Source organism: Sander vitreus, chromosome 23, assembly GCF_031162955.1.
Source record: "Sander vitreus isolate 19-12246 chromosome 23, sanVit1, whole genome shotgun sequence".
Classification (NCBI taxonomy): domain Eukaryota; kingdom Metazoa; phylum Chordata; class Actinopteri; order Perciformes; family Percidae; genus Sander; species Sander vitreus.
This window is the reverse complement of record NC_135877.1, coordinates 11,977,717-11,992,563: the sequence shown is the minus strand read 5'-3', so window position 1 is coordinate 11,992,563 and position 14,847 is coordinate 11,977,717. Positions and strand designations below refer to the sequence as shown.

Sequence of the window (14,847 nt, the reverse complement as noted above, 5' to 3'; positions counted from 1 at the left end):
GTCCCTGTCAAATAAATTAAATGAAACCAGGCCAACCTGTCTTGTTGTCTAACTATCTTGACATTTTTTTTTTATTTTCCACTCTCACAAAATCACATTCAGTGCTATTACTGTACAAGCTGTCTTAAGTCCAAACAAAGAGAATGGACCTGAGGATCAACTAATCCCATTTGCTTTCAAGGCGTCTATGGTTGTAATTATTTATTCATCCCATCCCAGGTGACAAGCACTTGCGTCAACACCAGTGCAATAACAATCTAGGCTCCATAGTGATGCCCTACTCAGTGCGATCTCTATGAGGACAGTAAACGCTCCATAACCTCACACCCAGATGTGCCTTCCTCCTCTCCAAGTCAAACTTGCCACTGTGCAATCAAAACAAGAGGTTTTTCTGAGACAAACAACAGAGAGCAGAGTGCATTCTTGTACGCAGCTCTGCCCACCATGCCTCCCCTCCCCTACCTATATCAGACAGTGTCATTTTATTTTTGTGAGGATACTCTCACTCTCTGTGCTCCAGTCAACACATCGTATGGTGAGACGGTTTCACTGAAGGCATGTCCAGGTATTGTGTCTTTTTACATGGTCTGTGAGTTAGTTTTGAGTTAGTGTGTTGTAATTTATTATTGTCAAGTTTAGGCCTGCACGATATTGGAAAAAAACTGACATTGCAATATTTTTTTTCATGCGATATATATTGCAATATGAAAAAAGACACATTTTTACAAGATGACATAAATAGCTCTATTTGGAAATAATAAATCATTCTCGACTACTGGGGTGATTTTGTAGGGGAGTGCATCTTCATAGAAAATAAAAAAGGAACTTTTCTTATGTGAACCATTCTTTGTTGAACTTTAATGCTTTACAAACACCAAAGCAAGTAAGCGCTGTGACTAGGCCTAGCCTACTCTTCTGAAGTGACTTTGGAGAGAGAAATTAAATGGTTAAATACACTGGTTGACTGACATGACACCATTGTATTCATATAATACTATCAATCCACTCTAAAATGAATGATAGTAATAATGCATGCATGTTGCTTCCTCTAAATATCAGGTTGTGGTCGACTAGCGGAGCCTGCTTGTTTGTTAGATAAATTGATTGTGATTGGTGGTTTGCTGTGCATGCAGACCTGCATGTCACACGCTAGCAACAAACTGTGTATCCAAGAACACTCAAATCAGTGTAAATTACGTTATATCAGAAACAGACTGCTGTTGTAGATTAGTGTTACGTTTCCAGCGTCCGAACCGTAACGTTAGTTGGGACTTTTTCTTTAGGCTACCTATATTAACTTTAGCCTGGCTGGTAGCAGCTTTACGCGGTGAAAAAATGGCCGGGAGACGTCGTGACGTTGTATTAATCAGTTGATTAATTTTGTCTTTGCAGCGAACATAAAAACACTGACTAGCCTACTGTAGCTTCACGATCCATGGAAAAATATGTGCATCACTGTGTCAGCAGCAACTGCCGCTTACGGTACTTTTCAACCAACCCGTTCTCACTCCGAACTCGTAAAATACGGACGTTTGGACAGTGGCTGTCAGCGTCTGAAGCGACGAAAAAAGCGACCTTCAGCGTGTTTGTAGAACGTACTGGGGAGAGCAGCAGCTACACGGGGTTTAGCGAGTAGTATGGGTCAAACACCGGAAAACATGGGTCAAACACAGGGTCAAACAAAGGACTTTCACCCAGGAGACCGGGGTTTGTGTCCCGCGTGTGTCTTTAACCGTCCCGTTATTGCCACGTGTCATGGAAACCGCTTTCTTCTTTAACCGGCCCGTTATTCCCGCGTGTCACAGAAGCGTAAGCCCACCCACGACCTTTCCCTAAACTCAACCGTCCCATTCCCGCGAGTCACGGAAATGTAAGCCCACCCACAAGCTTTTCCTTAACCCTCATGTTGTCCTCGGGCCAAATTTGACCCGTTTTCAGCGGGTTTTTTTTATAAATATGGGACGTCGAAATAAGTGCTGAAAATGTAAAAAAAACTAGAAAACAAACGACAAACGTTAGGAAAAGCAACAAAAACAATGAAAAAACTGTCAAAAACACTGAAAGAAGACCTACAAACTTTTAAAAAAGCGCCAAAAACGTCAAAAAAGTGACCAAAACATTGAACAGTCCCTCCAGGATTTTGCGGTCTTTTTTTGAGATTGTTGCGGCCCAAAATGCCTGATTTCGCGGGAGCTTTTGTAAAAAATTGCGATAAAAGTTGCGATGTCTTTTGTATGTTTGTTGCAATGAAGTTCCGGGAGACAGTGAAAGTTGCGATTTTTTTTTTTGTATAGTTCTTTCAAAATTAAAAGGAAACTTGTTTTGGGGAGAATAAAACTACTCCGGGCTGAGATTTCCTAGGAACCTTACCAAAAAGGCTCAGGATGCTGTAAATGTTGGTATAATATGAAAATGGCTGGTGGATTTAAGACAAAAAAATAATAATTTATTGAATGCATCAAATTTGAACATATGTGTCAGTGGCTTGTTGATCTTTACATTGTTAGTTATTTACCTATGCTGGCCTGTGTGTGTCTCTGTGTGTGTTTGTGTGTGTGTGCAAGCGTCAGTCGCGGGGGGTAAGGAGCAGTAGCCCCACCCGCTGCAGCGAGCCGACAGCCAGGATGGAAACGGCAGCAACTTCAGCGACTTTTAAATCGTTAAAGTCTACATTGATGTTAAAATGTATCAGACGGTCTGAAATGTTTTGTCTTTCGCTGTACGTTTTGTTGGTAAATGAGTCACACACACGTCTCGTCTTCATATCAAAAACAAGGAAATTATCAACCCGTTCTCACGATTGGTCATTGGCTCTCAGAGTGCACGTGATTGGTTGAAGTCGCGGGAAACTTCAGGTTATTGGTCAAATGTGCGAAAAAGTTGCGGTGATTGGTCAAAATTGCGAGTCGCACCAAATTCGCGGTGATTGGTTGAATTCGCGTGAATTGGCGCGATCGCGACATCGCGAAATCCTGGATGGACTGACTGAAAAAGTCACAAAAACATTGGGAAAAAGCCATAAAAATGTTGAACGAAGTGACCAAAGCGTTGAAACCCCCCCCACAAAAACGTGGGAAAAAAAAACTTTGAAAAAAGCAACTTAAACAGAAAAGGGTTTTTATCATGGTGGACGGGAACACAACACAAGGGTTAACCTAACTGCGTTAAAAGGGACACCAATAGTCCCGACCAAGCACGTTTAGTTAAATCGCGTTATATGACGCAAAAGGAGACTTTTAGCGTCAATAATAACGACAAAGGCACCTGACCAAGCGTCCGTATTTTACAAGATGGGAGTGAGAATGTGTTTCTACACACAGAGAGCCTCACTTATAACAATAAACCCTGTCGGACTAACGTTACGTCACATACACACACTGGCGACATGGCTACCTGTCTTAAAGGGGAAGGGTCGCCGGTAACGATCAGGTAAAAGGAGAACGGTGAAAGTTTACTTTTCTATCATATCAAGCAGCAAAAAAGTTTTAGCGTCAACTTCGCAACATCCTGCGATGTGACTATTGCGCATGCGCACATCGCGATGTAGAAGATGAAACTAAATATCGTTGTTTAGAGAGGAGAGATGTGTGGTTTATGTTTGGGAGGTGAAATCGTGCTAGATATGGCAGATTGGATTTGATTTGATTGGATTATGGGGAGAAAACTCTGATTTTCTATCAGATTTCAGGTCAGAGTTGATAGCTGAGCAGATTGAAGAGAAAAGGACTTTGAATATGTTGGTATTAGGTTTTTATTATTTATTACTGATTTTATTACTTTTGCAAACCAAGATCTTGTTGTCACGAAGACCTACCACTACCTTGGTGTGCTACATGATTCACACCTTACATATCGGGAACACATCTCTAAATTAACAAAAAAGTTGAATCAGAAACTCTATGTGTATAACAAGATTAGATCATATCTTTCTTTTTCAGTTTCTGAAACCTACTTACATGCCATTGTGTTTTCAACAATGTCCTACTGTCTCCCAATCTGGTCTCTTACCACTAAGGACATTACTGAACTAATAGCACGACTGTACTACCGAGCACTTAAGATCCACAGTAATCTTCCAAAGTGGTCTCATCATTGCAGTGCGCTCACACGCACAAATGCTTTGACTTCCCAGAACTACGTAAACAGCCATGCTATTCCATTTTATTTTCAGATTCAAAATAGCTCTTTACCAGCACTTACAGGTCTTCTTCCGACACACAATATGAGACCACTACGCCTCACTAGATCAGTCTCACTATCAATATACAAATTATTAGCATATTAGACTGTAAAATAGAGTTTGATTGGTGCTGTTTGATTTTGTTTTTATTCAGCTTTTCTTCAGCCAGAGGAAAGGATGGTTTCAGTCACACAGAAGAGCAGAAGCTGTGTGCTGCTGCTTCTCTCGCTCACCCCATCAATCTTTCCCCTTCTGCCCACCTCTATCCTCCCTGCTCTCACCATCTCAGTCTGGCCTGCTCTTTCATTATCTGTCCTGACAACACCAGAAGCTGTTACCCCTCCTCTTGATGACACAAACATATCAACCTCTTCTTTTACCACTCCTGCAATCCTAAAATCATCCACCTCCACCATCAGCCCAACGTCTTCGTCAGAAGCCTATACCACAACTCATTCAAAATCAACGTCAGCTGCATCTACAATGACACCCTCCGAGCAAACATCCCCCAGATGCCTTCTCATATCTTCACCCTCAGCCTACTTGCTACCTCACCCCTGTAAGCGTCTGACCTCACCCCTCAAAACTATAGGACCACCTCTGCACAAAAACCTACCATGTCATTTGTCCAAAATGACTCCTGTGTCTTCTGAAAAGCATTCTCTTCACACTGCTAAACAATATCCTCCCTCCAACTCAACTTCACTTCCAAAAATGTTGTCATCTTCCCCTCTACCTCAAACCGCTTCACCCAAGCTTCCCTCTCCTGTTTCGACATCATCCCTCTCCACAGCGTTCTTGCCTTTAACCTCTGAAACTTCGCCGCCTCCTCTTGCCAAGACTTCACCCATCCCTCTCCCCAAAACCCTGACATCTCCTCCAGAAGCAGCAGCCTCTCGTCAGCCAGTGCCACTTCCGCCACCCCCTCTCCCCCACACTACAGGTCCAATGTTTGAGCACCAGCCTTTCATTGTTAGTTGGAACATTCCTGATCTGGTGTGCAACAGGTTCAACATCACACTAGATAGCTCACCCTTTAAAGGAGTGGCCACACCTGCTAAGGTAAGGGGAAATGTATCCCAATGTTAAACGTGTATTGAGTTCAACTAAAACTATTTTATTTACATTCAAATCCATGGTTGCAAAACACATGCTGTTTTCAAATTACAGGCTTATTTACTTTACATAAAGTTATTATGGAAGGACATTTCTGGTAATTTGTTTTCTAAAATTGGATTGGCTTTTGAACAAGTTGCTACATGGATGCAAACAAAATTGATTCTGGGTCTTGTTTCTACATGATGTCAACACAGGAAAATGTATGAATATTTACAGGTAATTTCTATGTAAAGAGGCCTCTTTCATATAGCTGCTGTTCTTGAAAATGTCATCTTATACTTATTTAAGGGAAATTCACAAGTTGATTCACTTCGTCATGTTTCTGCCGCAGGTCCCAGGCCAGTTTCTGTCTCTGTTTTACACAGACCGATTGGGTCTTTACCCACATGTAGACCTCACTAGTAGGAAACAGTTCAATGGTGGCATCCCTCAGAGAGGTAACCTGAAAGCCAGTATTAACAAGGCCAGAGCAGATATTAACTATTACATCCCATCCAAGTGAGCATACCTAAAATTCAAAAATGTCACCTTTATTGTTTGACACATTTGATGTTGAACTTTGACCTACTTCTTCATCCTCCTGTCTTCCCTCCAGGACAAGCCGAGGCTTGGCTGTGATAGACTGGGAGGAATGGCGCCCCCTATGGGACAGAAACTGGGGCCCTAAGAGAATCTACCAGACTTTATCTGTGGCCCACCTTATGCAGACAAACCGCTCCCTCACAGTGCAGCAGGCCACAGAGAAAGCAAAACAACAATTCCAAGTCAGAACTAACTTTTTGAAGATTAATAAAACAAATGATATGGTCCTGAATAGAGTACAGATTTGCATACAATAGCTATTAAATATTGATTCTTCTATTCTTCTTTCCTTTCATTTTAGGTGGCAGCTAAGAGTTTCATGTCAGGGATGTTGGCAATGGGCAGAGCTATGAGACCCAACTATCTCTGGGGCTTCTACCTGTTTCCTAACTGCTACAATTATGGCTGGGAAAAGCCAGACTACACAGGCCGTTGCTCCAACGAGGTGAGGAGGCAGAATGATGAGCTGCTCTGGCTGTGGGAGTCCAGTACTGCCCTCTACCCCTCTGTCTACCTGCAGGTTGGTTAGATTGTGGGCAATATTTACTTTTTATGTATCCCTATCCCTATTCCAAAATTTTAATTCCTCTTTTTTTTTTTCTGCATCATTGCACGGTTTCAGGTTTTTCTGGCAGACAATCCCAGAGCCGCCCTGATGGTGAGAAACCGTATCAAGGAAGCTTTGAGAGTATCTGCCCTGCCAAGAAGGAGTGGCACTGCACCTGTGTTTGCTTACATGCGACCTGTCTTTGTTGATCAGAACAGACGTTTCCTCAGTCAGGTAAATGAGAGTCATTCACTGTAAATGTTGATTTGTTTAACACATGCTGAATTCTCAGATGTATTATGTATCACTATGAAGCATGATATGTCATTCGGAAACATGTATTATAATGACAACTACTTACTAAAAATAAATCCGTAATTAAATCCACTACAGATTACATTTTTAAAACAGCTCATTAGTTAGCGACCGCACACTTGACTAGATTAGATACATCTTAGGTTACTTCCTCATCCCAGCAGTGAGGTGTTCCCAGCCTGACATCCACTGAGGAGTTTGGTTGCTTGGTGTAACAACACCATGCTCAAGTGGTCACCCTCACCTGAGTGTGTAATCCTTATCCTCTCTTCTCACCTCGTACAAGGAGATTCTAGGGAAATAAGAACATTGTAAAAGTATGTGCTCCGTGCGTGCATACATGATTGTTTTTGTGTATCTATACAAAGGCAATAATTAACATATTTAACCATTTGTGTCTAGGGAGACTTGGTCAGCACCATTGGGGAGAGTGCAGCAGTTGGAGTGTCTGGCGCTGTGCTGTGGGGAGCCAGCGCTGACTATGATGACCAGGTAACATCACCCCGAAGACCTCCACCTGGACTGCTGAAAGACATGACAGTGTACTGATGGCAGCTAGTCAGACCAGAGACAATGTGTTCAATTAGATGATATAGGAGTCTGCTTATCTCTGTGACTATACAAGCGACTCAGGTGCTGATGGATTACTTTGGTTGCTAGTGTAACAGTATTAGTTAATCCATGGCAGGGTAGGCCAGGATTAGCTTGATGATAGTGACATTCACTGGATGTTTCAAGTCTTGTGAAAGATACCTCACTGTTTAAATTCAAGTTCATTCATATTCTTACAGCCGTGTGTATTGTTCAGTGCATTAGGTTTTTTTTTTTGGTTTCCCTGTGTCCAGTCTTTATGCTAAGCTAATTGTCTCCTGGCTTCAGTTTAATGTTGGACAAGTTATGAGAGTGGTATTGATCTTCTCATCTAACTCATTAGCAAGAAAGCCAATAAGAGTATTTTCGAAAATGTCAAACTATCCCTTTAATCATAAGCAGGCATATCAACATATTTCAGGGCTGTTAACTTGCTGTAATGTTCTATTTTGAGAGTTGTATACAGAGTCTATATTTACTTTTTAAAACTTTTCTCTTGCCCTTTCTGCTCCTGCTTCCACTGTCTTTCCTTTGCTCTCCAGACATCTTGTGCAGCCCTCTCATCCTACCTCTCCACCACCCTCAACCCTTACATCACCAATGTCACCGTAGCCGCCCAGCTCTGCAGCAACTTCCTGTGTCGAGGGAATGGCCGCTGTGTCCGAAAAAACTACAACTCCAGTCACTACCTCCATCTAAACCCGGAGAATTTCAGGATCCTGCATGTTCAAAAGCGCTACCTTGTCTTAGGGAGACCCACCCTCACAGACCTAAAGGCTTTGAGCAGGAGGTTTACCTGTCAATGCTACAAAGGATTCATCTGCACTCCCAGGACATACGGAGAGCTAGCCAAGGCCCTGATATTTAGTGTGAAGCAAGGGCTGTACCAAAAGTTTCACACTCTAAATAAAGCCATGTTGGACGATACCCAACAAACCAGTATTACTAAGGACAATGTTAAGAACTTCAAAGTTTAGCTTGTAATCACAATGTTTGGTCACATTTTTCCAGTTTTTGTTTTTTGACTGGAAGTTCTTTTTTCAGGAAACACACCATTTAGACCAATACTGTACATTCAGACCTGGAAACTACCTAGTCATGCCACAATCCAGTGCTAGACACTTCATCTGCAATATTAAAATGGCTCAGGAAGCATCACCTCATCTCTATAATGCGTCCACACTATGACCACTGATCGAATATTAAGTATTCCCACTGGGTATTTGTATATGATTTGACTGTATATGTAAATAAATGAAAAGAGACAGGAAGGTAGGAGTGTTGTTGGTTTTGTGTTGAATTTGCCTGTGACAATTCACAGAAAATAGGATGAGAGTTCTATTAAAAATCCAGTCTACACATGTCATTAACTCATCAACTTAATCCTTCAAAATGTGCTTTGTTTACTTAATTGAATTAGTTTTCTCATTCTTTGATGACCCACACAACTGTTTACACTTATATTGAATGATTAGAGCTCCTCTCAGCACCATGTACAGACTGTGCTTGATGGGCTATTTTTAACTTTGTCGGCATGGTAGGAAAAGCACAGGTGTTACTAATTAAGATGCTATTGCTAGGTTGTATCTAAGGACCATCCCATTTACTGGAGCAGTGAAGAACGTTTTCATTGAATAAGGTCTTTATGGCATGGAAATGATTGTTCCAGGTATTAGTTAAACCGTCAGGGAAACAGACTTACTGTTTGAAATTTTGTTTTATTTTGATTGCAAAACGCATGAAAATCTGAATTAATGGTCTTAAAAAAAATGTCTTTGGCAATTGACCATGGGTTGGGCATTCTAAAGTGTTTATCACCTTGTCAGGCCTGTTAGCTACAGAAGCTTGTTAGCAAGCAGTTAATTACAAGTTAATGACACTATCAGCAGACGTGGAGCGACATTAGCATTCATTTGGAAACGTGTTTCTGCCCACCGGGCAAATGTAAGTAGTAATATTCATTCTTCTTTTCACTCTGTTGTGGTCTCTAATCCCTAAGCGAAATAACTGGCTGATTAGCTTGCCAGACTGTTGACCAGCTATTAGCTAACTTTGCTTTGTCTTTGACATTAAGCAGGTGGTGTACAATGTGTTTATTTGAGCTTTTTTTTTTGCTACTGGAAACAGGGTTATAAATACACATATACATAAATACTGTATATAGTAAATGTGCTGTAAAACCCGAACAAAGAGCTTATAAAGACTAAAAGGAGCAGAAAGTTGTTAGCTAAGTTTCTCTGTGTTTGTCACTAATAGTGTCCTCTTTCACATTAATCATATTAGCCATTCATTTAAATGTTAATATAAAAAATATAGATTAATCGAGCCTTACAGGCTAGTGGTGGTCAACCTACATGACAAGGTTAATTTTTAAGGTGTTGTATTAGTGGAGGGATGACTAATGGTGATGCTAATTAACAAACTGTTGCATCTCACTTCCTGTTTTCATCTGCATTAAACCGTGTTTTTATGTTTGTACACAGCATTCATACACTTCTGAATAAGAGTGCTAATGAGTCTTTATGTAGGAGTTGGTGTATCATATTCCCATTGTGGTGTTGTCAGCAGATACTGTGTCATTAGTGTGTTGATGGTTTACTCTGGATGAGTGTGTGAGGTGAGTCTGGATTCATGTGTTTGCTTGTGTCAAAATGATCTCCAAGGTGATTTAAAGAGAGAGATAAGATGGGTTGATACATTCTTGGTTATGCAGCCTAGTTTTAACCACTTTCGGCTACTTGTGATTCTACAGTGAGCATCAGAAATAAATCCCTACAAGTTCAGGATACATCAGTTAAGGGGTTAAAGTGTGGGATTTGTATTGTAATATACTGGTTTCTCCCTGGCTAGTTTAATTTATTACAACATCTCAACAAGAAAGTTGTAACAAGAGCTAACAAAAGCTTCTGTGTGTGCCAGAAACTGATGTCTTTTCCAGGAACAAACTTACAGGCTTTATGCCAACGTCACCTGTCATGTTGTTTGTGTCTTTGGACTTTGTTTTTGAGTTTTTGCTGAGACTTGTTCCATGCAAGATATGTTGACAGTTATGAGTCAGCCTGAAAATGGGTTGCGGCCCTCATTTGTTGTAATTTGATCGTGAATGTTTTAACAGGGCTAAAACACCCAGGGCACCAAACAAAACGAAAGTGAGAAACGGAATTGTTCCTCCTTATTGCACGATCTCTCACACAAGGCTTGCTTGTCTGCTCCGCTTCAGGGATACAGTGTGAAACATAATTGCTCATAATAGTGTAAATGGTATTTGCCAATGTTAAAGTAAAGGAATGAAGAAATGCAATTCCACAGGTGCCACAGGAACATTTCTTTTTAGATTTAATTAAGTCATACAGTATGCCAGCAAGTCAAAGCATTTTTCAAAAATTGGTGAATAGCACATCACAAAGTAAAGTATGATTAAAACAATTATTTGGCCATGGAAAATCTTAACGTACAACAGTCATTCATTCAGTTCCTAAAATCTTTTAGGAACGTCTGTAGCTGCCAAGTTGGACAAAAAAAACACACCAGCCACCGTTAGGGCAAACTAGCGCTTTAAACGTTCAGTGCTAGATGTAGCAGTTCAGACATGGTTCTAAAATCTTCTAAATATGTGCAGACAAAATGCAATTTGATTCATTGATAAATCACCCACAGACTAGGGGGAAAAACATTGTTTTTGATGTGCAAGAGTTTCAATGTCGCTTCCACAGCATACAAGGGAATAATCATTACTTTAGCCTTGTATTTAAGTACCATATGTTACTAGGATTACTCAACCTTCAAAACAGACCCAATATCTAGCAGAACAGAGTTCAAATTCTTTCAAACTTTGCATCCAACAAATCACAAGCTTATCTAAAGATTCTGAATATACTCATTTCTACAATACGGTAATACAAATTATCTGAATTTAAAGTTGTGATTAGAACAAAACGTTTTCTAATTGTAAAGAAATGATTACAGGGTGGCTTCATAAATGATGAGAATTGATTCTAGCACTAAGGCAAGATGCTACTCTGGGAATGAAACAGCTTCAACTGCTGGCAATGCAAACTCCAGATACTTACTTACCTAACAAAGTGACTTGTATAGAGTAGAAAGGTTTGCTAAGATTTAACATAATTTGTTTAGTCACAGTGCAAGGTACTTAGATTAGTTTGTTAATAAGGCATAAACAACTGTAAAGCAAATGTATCAGAATATACCCTTCACAGTACAAACAGTTGGAGTTTGTTTGGGGAATATTTAACTCAACATCTCTCCTTCTGGATTTACAATATGTTTGTACTACATTTAGTTTAAGTTTAGCTGATTGATGGATTTAAACTGATAATGTTTTGTATGTGTTGGTTATAGAAATCTGTAAATTTGATCAGTTAAATGTGCATATTATTTCTGGAACCAGTGTTCTGATAATGTAGAATCATTGCTGCAAAACACTGCTGTGCTTCTAATATAAAAAAGGAGCCCTATGAACACTGAGTCTTGTTTGTTTGAGTCTGGTTGACTCTGTGTGCACAGGAAGGCACTCCAGCAAAGTAACGTTTGGTTCAAAAAAGATTCGCAGAATAAAATCTAACTTGGCTCCTCGTATCCTTCAGTTACAGTACAGATTTTCAGGCGGGATGATTTTTTTTTTTTTTTACAGGATGAGTGAACATAGTGAGTTTGTTTCAAAATGTAAATTAACATTAACAAAAAGAAAAAGATGGATTTTTAAAAACTGATTGCTTGCATAAAAGAAGATGGGGCAATGGGTTACTGTCCAGTTGTTTTCATGTCTTGTTTGTCTTGAAAATACAGACTTTGACTATCATATCTAATCTATAAACCTTCCATAGTATTTGTATTTCTATGCAGACATGAACTACAGTCAAGCATGCAAATGCATATTTAAATGACACAATCAAGCCAACTCAAACTAGACCTGCCACAATGCATGTATGGCAAGAAGTCTTCCACTGCAATCATGACGAAAAGAAAAAGAATATACAGACTTGTGTCATGAAGACTATAAATATAAATATTAATATTACAACTACATTTTACATCAGATATATAGAAATGGCAGTAGGTTGACTGAATTTAAACAGGTTAGGTGAACAATTCAGCATCAGTTGTGTATTACTGGACCCAGAAATATCATCATCAACTGGAAAATGTCTCATCTGCATACCGGTAACAAGTACAGACTCTGAATACCTTTCTGAAAATATTAACTTTACAAAATGTTAAATCCTATATTCAACATCACAACATCGGTTGTCATCATGGCAACATATTGCTGACCAACAGACCTATTTATACTATGATTTGAGTTGAAAGGCCAATCTGATCCCACATTATACACTTTTACATCTTGCAGTTCTAAATCAACTTTTATGTCTGTTTTTTTTTGGTTTAATTGAATGTATTAATTAGAATAACGTGTATGCTTGTTTCATCATTGGTCTACTGTGAGTCACACTTCCCCTTGAAGTTAAAACATCAAAAAGACAAATTAAAGTCGTTTTTTCTTAGACTCCAGTGCTCCATTGACCTCACCATTCTCCCCACTCAAACCATTTACGTCTTTGGTGCACTTGATACTCAGCAGCACATTAGACAGTAAGTCCTGGTACAGACTGAGGCAGACCCAGCCTGGCAAGTAGAGGAGCGTGATGAGTCCCATGAAGTTGTGAGGATAATGGGAGTAGTCCCAGGAGCAGGCGCCAAACTGCCTCAGGACCAGACCCCAGGTGAACTCCCAGGTGTAGATGAAGCAGATGTAGATGGGGAGACGCCGCCACGTGCCCCAGCCTCTGCTGAAGTGCAGGTAAAAGTAGAGCTTTTCTACCACGAAGCTGCAGCTCCCGTACATCAGGAAAGACCACAGGGACGTGTGACCGCTGAGGGTCCGGTCAGACTTCTCCACAAGGTTGAAAATGGAGGTGAAAATCACCTCGTCCAGAAAGCCCTGCATCCCAAAGAACAAGAAACGCACATAGCCGGGGAGAACGTGAAGAGGCCCCCGATCATGACCGCCGTCCTCCGGGCCGGGTTTGCCAGGGGGGTCGGGGGTGCAGGGGGGGTGATACTGCAGTCTTGACAGCCCTCTGTGAAACACCTGGGCAAAATAGAGAGCCAGGATGTAGTGTACAACCAGCTGCGTGCCAGATACCACCCTCACCTGCTCGGTCAAAATGTTGATGTTCCCCATCAGGATCTGCAGCCCGATGTACACAGACGGGTAGAAAACAAGATGAAACACCACAGGCCGACCTCGGAAACACCTCTTCTGTGAGTAGATCTTCTCCAGTGCAAAGTGGGTCAGTGAATGCATAATGCAAAGATACGGAGAGGAAAAGCCCACCAGTTTGGGGTCCGGATGATTTAAAACCCCCTGTAATGATGAGAGCAGGACATCCAGAGTTACGCCGTGCATGCCGTAGAAGTAAAGCCGCATCCATCGCGGTAGCTCCCGCAGCGACTCCGCCGCGTCCTCTGTCTTTCCGGACGGTTCTTGTTGGCGGGGCATTTTTAGGCTACAGGCGGGGTCTTCTGAACGGCTGCGAGGACCGTCTCGCCACCGACTGGCCATGACCAGTCACTATGTCAAGAGAGATTCAGCTTCCCTCTTCCTACACATTTTCTCTGTTCGGCTGCGGCTGCACAGTAAAGCGAGCTGCGACTGCAATCATCTCCTGCACTGCGCGAAGTGACTGCTGCGTTCACGTGCTCCCTGGAAAAACCTTGTTTTGTGAACGCAGCTGGTGAACTCAACTTGAGAACAACGAGCGAAAGTTCTGTTTACATTTAGTGTTACTCACCAAAACTCAGTGTGTGCATCCATGTGTTTAGTGCATTTTCGTCCTCATGAAACATAGCCTATTTTAAATTGTGCATTGTTTACATGTTTACATGTTTACTAGCTAGCAGTCTTCTTCTTCCCTAGCTGCTTTGGGGGCACATTGCAACACTTGTTGGCATGTTGCCTTTACTAACTATCGCTCTGCAGAAAAGTGTGAAGCCTATCCCTACAGTCACATTAGCTACAAAAGAGAGCGACACGCACTCGCTTGATGGACATTCCTGGGCGTGCCTAGCCTACTCCTGGTTGCTTAGCAAAAGTAAACACAAATTCTCTGGTGCTACCTCTCCCCAGTGCACACCTATTCAGGGGTAACTGAACCACCATGACCGGCAGCTCGCGGTGCTCTGTACCCAGCACACAGTCACCTATTCTGGGGTAACTAGACCACCAACTACTGTTTACCTGATGAAGCACCACAACAAGTCACTTCAGAGGTATTGTCAAGTCACAAGAACGATGTTTTTGGATTTAAAAGTATATATTTCTTGATTGTTGTAACAAAATACATGAGATAAAATGCCAAACATATCAGATATACAGAAATATGATGTCCTGAAACGGTTCCGCCATCTTGAATGATTTATTCGACTGAGCAACCAACGTAAATACGTCACGCTGCCCTCATGCTGCCTTCACTCCGATTGGCAGTCGCTTTGT

At 41.2% G+C, this 14,847-nt stretch overlaps 2 protein-coding genes across 2 annotated transcripts; one reads left to right on the top strand and one right to left on the bottom strand.

Annotated features, from left to right (window-relative positions):
• Nucleotides 1–469: 469 nt before the first annotated feature.
• LOC144512357 (hyaluronidase PH-20-like) lies at nt 470–8,605 on the top strand. Its single transcript, XM_078243058.1, has 8 exons — nt 470–565; nt 4,335–5,242; nt 5,631–5,797; nt 5,895–6,063; nt 6,183–6,401; nt 6,504–6,662; nt 7,146–7,235; nt 7,877–8,605. The coding sequence occupies exons 2-8, from the start codon at nt 4,358–4,360 to the stop codon at nt 8,309–8,311; spliced, it is 2,124 nt and encodes a 707-aa protein (XP_078099184.1). The 5' UTR covers nt 470–565; nt 4,335–4,357; the 3' UTR covers nt 8,312–8,605.
• A 2,042-nt stretch (nt 8,606–10,647) lies between these two features.
• Nucleotides 10,648–14,325, bottom strand: tmem229a (transmembrane protein 229A). Its single transcript, XM_078242556.1, has one exon. It carries the CDS (start codon nt 13,915–13,917, stop codon nt 12,838–12,840), a length of 1,080 nt encoding a protein of 359 aa, XP_078098682.1. The 5' UTR covers nt 13,918–14,325; the 3' UTR covers nt 10,648–12,837.
• Between the last annotated feature and the right edge of the window lie 522 nt (nt 14,326–14,847).